Source organism: Olea europaea, unplaced genomic scaffold, assembly GCF_002742605.1.
Source record: "Olea europaea var. sylvestris unplaced genomic scaffold, O_europaea_v1 scaffold1112, whole genome shotgun sequence".
NCBI lineage: Eukaryota > Viridiplantae > Streptophyta > Magnoliopsida > Lamiales > Oleaceae > Olea > Olea europaea.
In genome coordinates, this window is record NW_019228491.1 from 114,253 (window position 1) to 128,254 (window position 14,002).

The 14,002-nt window shown below is 43.0% G+C and overlaps 1 protein-coding gene across 1 annotated transcript; it reads right to left on the reverse strand.

Moving 5' to 3' along the window:
* Window positions 1-309: 309 nt before the first annotated feature.
* On the reverse strand, window positions 310-1,707 carry LOC111373331 (early nodulin-like protein 1). Its single transcript, XM_022995843.1, has 2 exons — window positions 1,665-1,707; window positions 310-575 (listed from the first exon to the last, which is right to left on the reverse strand). The coding sequence occupies exons 1-2, from the start codon at window positions 1,705-1,707 to the stop codon at window positions 310-312; spliced, it is 309 nt and encodes a 102-aa protein (XP_022851611.1).
* Window positions 1,708-14,002: the final 12,295 nt, after the last annotated feature.

Sequence of the window (14,002 nt, forward strand, 5' to 3'; positions counted from 1 at the left end):
AGGGACAGGGACGCCGCCTGATTTTCAGGCATTTCTAGGCAATTTTTGGGACTCGTCATGGCCATGGCAAGGATGCAGCCTGATCTTCAGGCAATTCTAGACAGTTTCTGGGTTTGGGTTTTAGGGTTTTTTTAATTAATTTTGAATCAAAAACAAGTAATATATACGTGACAAAGAATAATAAAAATAAGATGTAGCTCAAAGTTACAACCCATGAGTAATAAAACTATTCTACACAATAAAAACAAACTTTCCACCATCGTAGTGCCACAAATAAACCCCACCGTCGCCTTCAAACTAGTACTACCATTAGTCGGGGTTGGCGTCAATGCATGGTAGTGGTGACGGTGATGATGAGAAGAAGGTGCCTGCGTTGTAGTTGGTGGCCGGAGCCATTTTTTCGGATAGAACCATAACCTCTAGCCTTTGACCCTTTTGGCAATGTTCTTCAGCTCCACCGATGAAGAAAAATAGACATGATTTTTCTAGTGGAATTGTAGTTTCTCTATCATTGTGTGATTTTATTAGATTGGCGTTGTTGCAGATTTTGTAGTCTTCCTCGTTCACTTCGAGCACTGAATGAGTCTTGGAATTATACTTCAGAACTAATGAATCCCCAATCTAAAAATGAGTTTTCTTAGCCCATTTGTTGAACTCGTCAATAGAAGATGGAACTACCCATAAATTATTTTCACAGCCCACTACGAACTCTGTTGCTTCAGAAAGAACACATAGGAAAAACATGACGGGCAAAAATGAGATAATATTTTTGAGTGAAGCAATTTTAACACGGTGTGCAAGCAATGTTCGGGACGCGTATGGACTGTGGTAGGGATGCAACCTGATTTCAAAGCATTTCTAGGTAGTTTTTGGGATACGATGTGTAGGTCATGTCTAGGATGAGTTAGGGACGCAACTGGATTTTCAGGTGTTTCTAGGCAGTTTCTGGGACATGGTGTGCAGGCCATGATCAGGACGCATCCGGGTCACGATAGAGACGTAACCTGATTTTCAGGCATTTCTGGAAGTTTTTGGGCACGGTGTGCAAGCCACGTCCGGGACAATTCCTAGCGGTGGTAGGGACGTAGCCTAATTTTCAATCATTTATAGGCAATTTTTGGGACTCGGTATGCAGTCCATGTTCAGGCCATGTCTGGGCCATGGTAGGGACGTAGCCTGGTTTCCAGGCATTTCTAGGCAATTTCGGGGGCACGGTGTGCAAGCCATGTCCAGGATGCTACAGGGACACATCCTAATTTTCACGTATTTCTACGCATTTTCTTGGAGACGGTGTGCAAGCAATGTTCGGGATGCGTCGGGGCTACTGCGGGGATGCAGCCTAATTTCCAAGCATTTGTGGATAGTTTCTAGGACACGGTGTGCAGGCCATGTCCAGGATGTGGTAGGGATGCAGCCTGATTTTCAAGCATTTCTAGGCAATTTTTGGGATACGGTGTGCAGGCCACGTCTAGGATGCATCCGGGCCACGGCAGGGTCGCAGCCCGATTTTCAAGCATTTTTGAGAAATTTTTGGGCACGGTGTACTATCACCCAAAGATTTATCCTCGGGAATACCCTTGAGTATTATTCGCTAGTTTTTTAGACACATTTCGTTTAATGTCATTTGCGCTTCGTTTGAGACATTTGTAATTTTTTTCACTTACATGAGGTCAGATTTATGTCGCCCTCCTTTATGTGTATTCTCATTTCCTATATTATAAAATAAGCCACACTAGTGGTATTTGTCCCAAAAAAAAAAAAAAAAAACCCCAAACCTTAAACCCATAACCCAAAAAGACTAGATAGAAAAATTCATAGAATTCTCAAAAAATATTTGTATTACATGGCTTGGCTTTATAAAATGTCTAAAACGCAAGGCCTTTTATAGGTACAAAGGATCCCAAATACATTGTATGAACTTAATAGAGTAATTAATGACTTTTCCTACATACTATGAATAATATGATACAAAGAAACATTTGGATACATGATTTAAATAAATGCATGAATATTAAATAATCTAATTCATGTATCAAATTTAATTTTTTTCATTATTCATGAATTATGTTTAATTTCCAACATTCAGAAACCGAGAACTAAGCATGGGCTAATTCGGTTTCGTCTTTGAATTTTCAATTTTAAGTTTAAAATAGAAAATGATTTTGGTTTTTCATTCTGAAATACTATTTCTTAAAATCGAAGATTACATTTGATTTAAAATTATGAAAATTTATTTCATGGATTTTTTTATTCAGTAAAATATATTCGCATTCTATTTTTTAAATGTTGTATAAAATATAACATTCAAATTAACTTGAAATGATATTATATTTCCAGCTCAAGAAGAAGCATTGATTCACCAGCCATTGGGTAAGAAATGAGGACACATTTCCTACTGGGATTTCAACTATTGTCATTGCTTTTCAACACAGTAAGTATCTATTTTCCATTTTATGTTTTAGTTAAAAAAAATTATTGTTTGGCTAGACTTTATTTTTTGCACGCAGAAGAAGTTAGTTTTACGTAAATTTTTAGCTAAATATTTAAAGAAAAAAAGAAAAAATCTATAAATAGTCATGGGAATGCTAATTCATTTCTTGAATTTGTTGAGAGTTTATTGTATGTCTCAGCGATGATGTTGTTAATTATTATGACTTTTTTGCTATCATCCAATAATACATTAATAATCTATTATATTTTTATGTTCAGGTTTCTCAGCAGTCGAGTCAAAACGACACGTAACACTCTTCTACTAGAAAAGTATTTTTGTTAACAGTAGCTTTTAAAGTAAGTGTTCTCTCACAAATTGCCAATTATAACAAGAATTCTTATAATTACTTTTAGACATAATTGCTAGATGTCTTGCACACAATTATTCAAAACCACAGCTATGCACTATGCATATATTCCTTGATCATAATATAAAGTGATTTCCTTTCCTTCAATACTTCCCTAAAGTTGGAGTGTGAATGTCAAGAACTCAAAATTTTCTAAGTTGTCAATGAAAAACAACTTATTCTAGTGATTTAGTAAATAACCACCTATTTGTTGTCCCATTTCATTGTACATTATCTCAATTTCCCCACATTAATTTTTTTTCTTGTACTATGTGGTAATCCAACTCAATGTATTTTGTTCATTCGTGGTACATTAGGTTAACAGCAACATGCAAACTCTAGCACTAATACTTCAAGTATAGACAGTCATATGATGAAGTCCTCAATTTTGATCCCTCTAGTTTGTATAAATCCTTTAGCAATAAGTCAAGCCTCACAAACTTGTAAGGTGCTATAAGAATGGTATTTAATTTTGAAGGCCCATTGCCTGCACACCGTGTCCATGACGCGTCCTGGACATGGCCTACACACCGTGTCCCAGAAACTACCTACAAATGCCCGAATATCAGGCTACATCCATGCAGTAGCCCCGACGCGTCCTGGACATTGCCTGTACACTGTATCTATGACATTGCGTAGAAATACGTGAAAATCAAGATCTGTCCCTGCAACATTCTGGACATGGCCTGCACACCGTGTCCCTGAAATTGCCTAGAAATGCCTGAAAACCAGGCTGCATCCCTTCCGGGGCCTAGACGCGTCCCGGACATCGCCTGCACACCGTGTTCTGAAAACTGCCTAGAAATACCTAAAAGTCAGGATACATCCTTGTCACATCCTAGACAAGGCTTGCACACGGTATCCTAGAAACTGCCTAAAATTGCTTGAAAATCAGGCTTCGTCCCTGCCGTAGCCTTGACGCGTCCCGGACATGGACTGCACACCGAGTCCTAAAATTTGCCAAGAAATGCCTGAAAATCAAGCTACGTCCCTATCATGGCCAAAACGCGTCCCCGACATGGCCGGCACACCATGCCCACAAATTGCCTACAAATGCTAGAAAATCTGACTGTGTCCCTACCGCGGCTAGGAGGCGTCCCGGACGTGGCCTGTACACTGTGGCCAAAAACTTGCCAAAGATGCCTGAAAATCAGGATATGTCGTTGTCGTGGCCCAAGCGCATCCCGATCATGGCCTACACACCGTGTTCCAGAAACTACCTAGAAATGCCTTAAAATCAGGCTGCGTACCTGACGCGCCTGACATGGCCTGCACACTGTGTCAAAGAAATTGCCTAGAAATGCCTGGAAATCAGGTTGCATCCTTGCCGTGTCCCGAACATTGCCTGCACACCGTGTTAAAATGGCTTCACTGAAAATTATTTTTTTTATTTTCGACCGTCGTGTTTTTGTTGTGTGTTCGTTCTGAAGCAAGAGAGTTTGTAGTAAATGGTGAAAATAATTTATTGGCAGTTTCATTTTCTGTTGACGAGTTCAACAAATGGGCTGAGAAAACTCATTTTTCAGATTGGGGATTCTTTAGTTCTAAAGTATGATTCGAGGACTGATTCAGTGCTGGAAGTGACCGAGGAAACTACAAAATCTGCAACAACGCCAATCCAATAAAATCACACCATAATGGAGAAACTACAATTTCACTAGAAAAATCAGGTCTATTTTTCTTCATCAGTGGAGCTGAAGAACATTGCTAGAAGGGTCAAAAGCTTGAGGTTATGGTTCTGTCCAATAAACATGGCTCCAGCCACCAATCTACAATGCATGCACCTTCTCCTCATCATCACCGTCACCACTACCATGCACTGGGGCTTGCCCCGATTAACGGTGGTACTGGTCTAAAGGCGGCGGTGGGATTTTTTTTGTGTCACTGTGATGGTGGGAAGTTTGGTTTCATTGTGTAGACTAATTTTATTATTCTTGGTTGTAACATTGAGCTACATTTTATTTTTATTATTCTTTGTCATGTCTATATTTCCTACTTTTAATTCAAAATTAATTGAAGAAAAACCCTAAACCCTATGACCTAGAATCTGCCTAGAAATGCCTGAAAATTAGACTGCGTCCCTACCATGGCCATGACGCGTCCAAGACTCGGCCTGCACACCAAGTCCCAAAAATTGTCTAGAAATGCCTAAAAATCAAGCTGCATCTCTGTCGCGGCCAGGATGCGTCCTAAACTCGACCAACACACCGTGTCCACAAACTGCCTAGAAATACCTGAAAATCAGGCTGCGTCCCTACCTGGCCAAGAGGCATCCCGGACATGGCCTGCACACCATCCCCAGAAACTACCCAAAATTACCTGAAAATCAAGCTCCATCCCTGCCGTGGCCCTAACGCATCCTTGACATGACCTGCACACCATGACCCAGAAACTAACGAGAAATGCCTGAAAATCTGGCTGCGTCTAGGACAAGGCTTGCACACCGTGCCCAAAAACTTCTCAAAAATGCTTGAAAATTAGGCTGCGACCCCACCGTGGCCAGATTGCATCCCGGACGTGGCCTTCACACCATATCCCAGAAACTACCTAGAATGTTTGAAAGTCAGGCTGCGTCCCTGCTACATCCTGGACATGGCCCGTACACCGTGTCCCAGAAACTACCCACAAATGCTTGGAGATCAGGCTGCATCCCTGCAGTAGCCCTGACACCTCTCGAACATTGCCTGCACACCGTGTCCAAGAAAATGTATAGAAATACGTGAAAATTAGGATGTGTCCCTGTAGCATCCGGGACATGGCCAGCACACTGTGACCTAAAAACTGCCTAGAAATGATTGAAAATCAGGCTACATCCCTGTCACGACAAGAAGCATCCCGAACATGGGCAGCACATAGTGCCCAAAAACTGCCCATAAATGCCTAAAAATTAGGCGGCATCCCTGCAGTATCCTGGACATTGCCTGCACAACATGTCCCAAAAACTGTCTAGATATGCCTGGAAATCAGGTTGCATTTCTACCGCGATTAGGACGCTTCCCGGACATGGCTTGTACATCGTCCCAAAAAACTGCCCAGAAATGCTTGAAAATTAGGCTCTATCCCTCATGTGGCTCGGACACGTCCTGGACATGGCCTACACACCGTAACCTAGAAACTACCTTAAAATGCCTGAAAATCAGGCTACATCCTGGACATGGCCTGAACACAATGCCTAGAACTGTCCAAAAACGCCTGAAAATCAGGTTGCGTCCCAGTCGTGACCATGACTTATCCTGAATATGGCATGTACACCATGTCCCAGAAACTGCCCAGAATGCTTGCGAACGTGCTTGCGCCCTTGACATGACCTACACACTGTGCTTCCTTCATTTGGTTGAAAATATGCTTGCGTCCCTAACGTGGCCGGGAAGCGTCCCGAACATTGCTTGCATACTGTGCCCACAAATTGCCTAGAAATGCCTAAAAATAAGGTTGTGTCCCTACCGCGGCTAGGACGGGTCCCAGACATGGCTTACAAACGGTGCCCACAAACTGCCTAAAAATTCTTGAAAATCAGGTTGCATCCCTGGCGCAGCCAGGACATGTCCCGGACATGGCCTGCACACTGTGTCCCAAAAACTACAAACTAGACGCATGACACGATCGATGTCTATGTACTATCACCCAAAGATTTATCCTACTATCACCCAAAGATTTGTATTCCATGGCTTGGCTTTATAAAATGTCTCAAACACAAGGCCTTTTATAGGTACAAAGGATCCTAAATACATTGTATGAACTTAATAGACTAATTAATGACTTTTCCTACATACTATGAATAATATGATACAAAGAATCATTTGGATACATGATTTAAATAAATGCATGAGTATTAAATAAACTAATTCATGTATCAAATTTAATTTTTTTCATTATTCATGAATCATGTTTAATTTTCAACATTCAGAAACCGAGAACTAAGCATGGGCTAATTCGGTTTCGTCTTTGAATTTTCAATTTTAAGTTTAAAATCGAAAATGATTTTGGTTTTTCATTCTGAAATACTATTTCTTAAAATAGAAGATTACATTTGATTTAAAATTATGAAAAGTTATTTCATGGATTTTTTTATTCAGTAAAATATATTTTCATTCTATTTTTTAAATGTTGTATAAAATATAACATTCAAATTAACTTGAAATGATATTATATTTCCAGCTCAAGAAGAAGCGTTGATTCACCAGCAACTAGGTAAGAAATGAGGACACATTTCCTACTAGGATTTCAATTATTGTCATTGCCTTTCAACACAGTAAGTATCTATTTTTCATTTTATGTTTTAGTTAAAAAAAAATTATTGTTTGGCTAGACTTAATTTTTGCAAGCAAAAGAAGTTAGTTTTAAGTAATTTTTTAGTAAAATATTTAAAAAAATAGAGAGAAAAATGAAAAAAAACTATAAATAGTCATGGGAATGCTAATTCATTTCTTGAATTTTGTAGAGGGTTCATTGTATGTCATAGTGATGATGTTGTTAATTATTATGACTCTTTCTCTATCATCCAATAATATATTAATAATCTATTATATATTTATGTTCAAGTTTCTCAGCAGCTGAGTCAAAATGGAATGTAACACTCTTCTACTAGAAAAGTATTTTTATTAATAGTAGCTTTGAAAGTAAGTATTTTTGCCAATTGTAACAAGAATTCTTATAATTGCTTTAAGACATAATTGCTAGATATCTTGCACATAATTATTCAAAACCACAGCTATGCACTATGCATATATTCCTTGATCATAATATAAAGTGATTTCCTTTCCTTCAATACTTCCCTAAAGTTAGAGTGTGAATGTCAAGAACTCAAAATTTTCTAAGTTGTCAGTGAAAAACAACTTATTCCAGTGATTTTGTAAATAACCATCTATTTGTTGTCCCATTTCATTGTAGATTATCTCAATTTCCCCAATTAAATTTTTTTTCTTGTACTGTGTGGTAATCCTCCCCTTTGGACAAATCCTTTAGCAATAAGTCAAGCCTCAAAAACTTGTAAGGTGCTATAAGAATGGTATTTAATTTTGTAGACACATTGCCTGCACACCGTGTCCATGACGCGTCCTGGACATGGCCTGTATCCCTGCCACGTCCTGGACATGGCCTACACACCGTGTCCCAGAAACTACCTACAAATGCCTGGAAATCAGGCTGCATCCATGCAGTAGCCCCGACGTGTCCCGGATATTACCTGTACACCGTATCTAAGACATTGCATAGAAATACATGAAAATTAGGATGTGTCCCTACAGCATTCTGGACATGGCCTGTATAGAGTGTCCCAGAAATTGCCTAGAAATGTCTGAAAACCAGGCTGCATCCCTGCCGCAGCCTAGATGCGTCCCAGACATCGCCTGTACACCTGTTCCAGAAATTGCCTAGAAATACCTAGAAGTCAAGATACGCCCATGTCGCATCCTAGACAAGGCCTGCACACGGTGTCCCCGAAACTGCCTAAAATTGCTTGAAAATCAGGCTTCGTCCCTATCATGGCCATGACTCATCCCGAACATGGACTTCACACCGAGTCCCAAAATTTGCCAAGAAATGCCTGAAAATTAGGCTGCGTCCCTGTCGCGGCTAGGACACGTCCTAGACATGGTCGGCACACCATGCCCACAAACTGCCTACAAATGCCTAAAAATCAGGCTGTGTCCCTACCGCGGCTAGGAGGTATCCAAAATGTGGCCTACACACCGTGGCCAAAAACTAGCCAAAAATACCTGAAAATCAGGCTACGTCCCTGCCGTGGCCCTGTCGCATTTCGGTCATGGCCTGCACATTGTGTCCTAAAAACTGCCTAGAAATGCCTTAAAATCAGGCTGCATCTTTGATGTGTCTTGGACATGGCCTGCACACTATGTCTAAGAAACTGCTTAGAAATGCCCGGAAATCAGGTTGCATCTCTGCCGCGGCCCTGACGCGTCCTGTATATTGCCTGCACACCCTATTAAAATGGCTTCACTTAAAATTATTTTTTCGTTTTCTGCTGTCGTGTTTTGGTTGTGCGTTCGTTCTGAAGCAAGAGAGTTTGTAATAGACGGTGAAAATAATTTATGGGCAGTTCCATCTTCTGTTGACGAGTTCAACAAATGGGCTGAGAACACTCATTTTCAGATTGGGGATTCTTTAGTTCTGAAGTATGATTCCAAGACTGACTCAGTGCTGGAAGTGACCAAGGAAGACTACAAAATCTACAAAAATGTAAATCCAATAAAATCACACCATGGTGGAGAAACTACAATTTCACTAGAAAAATCAGGTCTATTTTTCTTTATAAGTGGAGCTGAAGAACATTGCTAGAAGGGTCAAAAGCTAGAGGTTATGGTTATGTCCAATAAACATGGCTCCAGCAACCAATCTACAGCGCAGGCACCTTCTCCTCATCATCATCGTCACCACTACCATGCACCGGCGCCAGCCCCGACTAACGGTGCTACTAGTTTAAAGGTGGCAGTGGGGTTTATTTGTGGCACTGCGACGGTGGGAAGTTTGGTTTCATTGTGTAGACTAATTTTATTATTCATGGGTTGGAACGTTGAGCTACATTTTATTTTTATTATTCTTTATCACGTATATATTTCCTACTTTTAATTCAAAATTAATTGAAGAAAAACCCTAAACCCTAAACCTTATGACCCAAAATCTGCCTAGAAATGCTTGAAAATTAGACTGCATCCCTACCGTGGCCATGACGCGTCCCGAACTTGGCCTGCGCACCAAGTCCCAGAAATTGCCTAGAAATGCCTGAAAATTAGGCTGCGTCTCTGTCGCGGCCAGGATGTGTCTCGAACTTGGGCAACACACCATGTCCACAAGCTGCCTAGAAATCAGGCTGCATCCCCACCTGGCCAGGAGGCATCCTAGACATAGCCTATTCGCCATCCCCAGAAACTAGCCATAATTTTCTGAAAATCAAGCTCCATCCCTGCTGTGGCCCTAACGCATCCTTAACATGACCTGCACACGGTGACCTAGAAGCTAACGAGAAATGACTGAAAATCAGGTTGTGTCTAGGACAAAGCTTGCACACCATGCCCAAAAACTTCTCAAAAATGCTTGAAAATCAGGCTGTGACCCCGTCGTGGCCCGGATGCATCCCGGACTTGGCTTGCACACCATATCCCAGAAACTGCCTAAAAATGCTTGAAAATCAGGCTGCAGCCCTGCCACATCCTGGACATGGCTTGCACACCATGTCCCAAAAATTACCCACTAATGCCTGGAAATTAGGCTGTATCCCCGCAGTAGCCCTGACCACATCCCGAACATTGCCTGCACACCCTATCCAAGAAAATACGTAGAAATATGTGAAAATTAGGATGTGTCCATGTAGCATCCTGGACATGGCCTACACCATGCCCCCCAAATTGCCTAGAAATGCCTGGAAACCAGACTACATCCTACCGTGGCCTAGATGAGGTCCGAACATGGACTGCATTCCGAGTCCCAAAAATTACCTACAAATGCTTGGAAATCAGGCTGTGTCCCTACGGCAACTAGGACGCATCCCGGATGTGGCTTGCACACCGTGCCCAAAAACTTCCCAGAAATGCCTGAAAATCAGGTTATGTCATTGTCGCGATCGAACGCGTCCTAGTCCCTGCACAGCATGTCCCAGAAAACTGCCTAGAAATACCTGAAAATTTGGTTGCATCCCTGACTCGTCCTAGACATGACCTGCACACCGTATCCTAAAAACTACCTAGAAATGCCTGGAAATTAGGTTGCATCCCTACTGCGGCTCAGACACGTCATGGACATTGCTTGCACACCATGTTAAAATTGCGTCACTCAAAAATAGTTTCTTATTTTCGACTATCATATTTTTCCTCTGTGTTTTTTCTGAAGCAAGAGAGTTTGTAGTGGGCTGTGAAAATAATTTATGGGTAGTTCCATCTTCTGTTGACGAGTTCAACAAATGGGCTAAGAAAACTCATTTTCAGACTGGGGATTCTTTAGTTCTAAAGTATAATTCCAAGACTCATTCAGTGCTGGAAGTGAACGAGGAAGACTACAAAATCTGCAACAACGATAATCCAATAAAATCACACAATGATAGAGAAAATCAGGCAGCGTCCTTACCGTGGCCATGACACATCTCGGACTTGGCCTGCACACCGAGTCCCAAAAATTGCATAGACATGCCTGAAAATCAGGCGGCATCCCTGCCACGGTCAGGATGCATCCCGGATTTGGCCAGCACACCATACCCACAAATTGCCTAGAAATGCCTGAAAATCAGGCTGCATCCCTACCTGGCTAGGGGACGTTCCAGACAAGGCCGGTACATTATGCCCAAAAACTGCCCGAAATTGCCTAAAAATTAGGTTTCGTCCCTGCCCTGGCCAGGATGCATCCCGGACATGGCCTGCACATCGTGACCCAGAAACTAACAAGAAATACCTAAAAATCATGCTGCGTCTAGGACATGGTCTGCACACCGTGCCCAAAATCTCCCTAAAAATGCTTGAAAATCAGGTTGTATTCCTGCTAGGTCAGGATGCGTCCCGGACATGGCTTGTTCACCGTACCCAGAAATTGCCCAAAATTACCTAAAAATCAGGCTCTGTCCCTACCATGGCTCAAACGCATCTTGGACATGACCTGTACACCGTGACGCAAAAACTAATGAGAAATGCTTGAAAATCAGGCTACCTCTAGGACATGGCCTGCACACCGTGCCCAAAAACTTCCCAAAAATGCCTAAAAATTAGGACCCATCCCTACCTGGCCACAAGGCATCCCGGACATGGCCTGTATACCGTGCCCAGAAGCTGCCCAGGATTACTTGAAAATCAGGCTCCGTCCCTATCGTAGCCCGGACGCGTCACGAACATGACCTGCACACCGTGACCTAGAAACTGACAAGAAATACCTGAAAATCAGGCTGCGTCTAGGACCTAGCCTGCACACTATGCCCAAAAACATCCCAGAAAATGCCTGAAAATTAGGTTGCGTCCTTGGTGTGGCCCGGAAGCGTCCTGGACATGGCCTGCACATAGTGTCCCAGAAACTGCCTAGAAATGCCTAAAAATCAGGATGCGTCCCTACCGCGTCCTGGACATGGCCTGCACACCATGTCCCAAAAATTACCTCGTGTCCAAGAAACTGACTAGAAAAACGTGAAAATCAGATGTGTCCCTATAGCATCCTGGACATGGCCAGCACATCGTGTCCTAAAAACTTCCTAAAAATGCCAGAAAATTAGGCCACGTCCCTACTGTGGCTCGAACGCATCCCGAACATGGCCTGCACATCGTGTCCCAGAAACTGCCCAGAAATGCTTGAAAATCGGTTACGTCTTTGTCACATCCTCGACATTGCTTGCACACCGTGTCGCAAAAACTACCTAGAAAAGTCTGAAAATCAGGCTTCATCCCTGCACCAGCCCTGACCCGTCTCGGACACTACCTGCACATCGTGTCTAAGAAATTGTGTAGAAGTACGTGAAAATCAGGATGTATCCCTATAGCAACCTAGACATGGCCTACACATCGTGTCCCAAAAATTGCCTAGAAATGCTTGGAAACCAGGCTGCATCCCTGTTGTGGCCCAGACGCATCCCGAACATTGCTTGCACACCGTGTTCCAGAAACTGCCAAAAAATACTAGAAACTCAGGAAACGTCCCTGTCGTATCCTGGAGATGGCCTGCACACCGTGACCCAGAAATTGCAAAAAAATGCCTAAAAATCAGTCTCCTTCCCTGTCGTGGCCATGACACATCCCGGACATGACCTGCACATCAAGTCCCAGAAATTGTCAAGAAATGCCAGAAAATCAGGTTGTGTCCCTACCGCAACCAGGACGCGTCCCAGACATGGCCTGCACACCGTACCTAGAAATTGCCTACAAATGCCTGAAAATCAGGCAGTGCCCCCTACTGCGGCAAGGAGGCGTCCCGAATGTGGCCTGCACACAGTGCCCAAAAACTTTCTAGAAATGCTTGAAAATTAGGTTGTGTTGCTGCTGTAGCCTGGACGCATCTCGATCATGGCCTGCATACCATATCCACAAATTGCCTACAAATGCCTGAAAATCAGGCTGTACCCCCTACTGCGATAAGGAGGCATCCTGGACATGGTCTGTACACAGTGCCCAAAGACTTCCCAAAAATGACTGAAAATTAGGTCGCGTCCCTGCTGTGGCATGGACGCATCTCGGTCATGGCCTGCACACCATGTCGTAGCCACTACCTAGAAATGCCTGAAAATGAAGCTCCATCCCTTACGCTCCTGGACACAGCCTTTACACTATGTCCTAGACTGCCTAAAAATGCTTGGAAATTAGGTTACATACCTGTCGCGGGCCTGACGCATCCAGGACAATGCCTGCACACCGTGCCCTAGAAATTTGCATAGAAATACATGAAAATAAAGATACGTCCCTACGGCATCCTGGACATGGCTTGCACACTGTAACCCAGAAATTGCCTATAAATGAGTGAAAATCAGGCTATGTCCCTGTCGTGACAGGACGCATCCGGGACATGGCCTGCACACAATGCCCAAAAGCTGCCCATAAATGCCTGAAAATCAAGCAGTGTCCCTACCTTGGCCATGTCACTTCCTAAACATAGCCTACACATCGAGTCCTAGAAATTGCCTAGAAATGCCTGAAAATTAGGCTGTATCCCTACCGCAGCAGGACGCGTCCCAGATACGGCATGCACACTTTGCCCAAAAATTGCCATGAAATACCTGAAAATCAGGCTATGTCCTTGCCGCAGCCAGGATGCATCCCTGACATGTCTTGCACATCATGCTTAGAAGTGCCTAAAAATCAGGCTACGTTCATGCCGTGTTCCGGACATGGCCCGTACAACGTGTCCCAAAAACTGCCTAGAAATGTTTGAAAATCAGGTTGGGTGCCTGCCGCAACCTGGACATGGCCTGCACACCGTGTCCTGTGAACTGCCTAGAAATGCCTGGAAATCAGGCTATGTCCCTGCCGTAGCCCAGATGTATCCCTAACAGGGCCTACACACCGCTTCCCAAAAACTGCCTAGAAATACAAGAAAATCAGGCGGCGTCCCGACCGTATCCTAGACATTGCCTGCACAACGTGCCCTAAAAATTGTCTAGACATGCTTAGAAATCAATTTGCATTCCTACCGCGATCAGGACGTGTTCCGGACATGGCCTGTACACTGTGCCCAAAAACTGCCTT

Excerpts from the sequence above, each read along its gene's own strand:
- LOC111373331 (XM_022995843.1), bottom strand. The coding sequence starts at position 1,707 with ATGAGAATACACATAAAGGAGGGCGACATAAATCTGACCTCAT. Across the intron at positions 576-1,664 it reads CGACATAAATCTGACCTCAT|TGCTCGAAGTGAACGAGGAA; the intron begins GTAAGTGAAAAA and ends AGACTCATTCAG.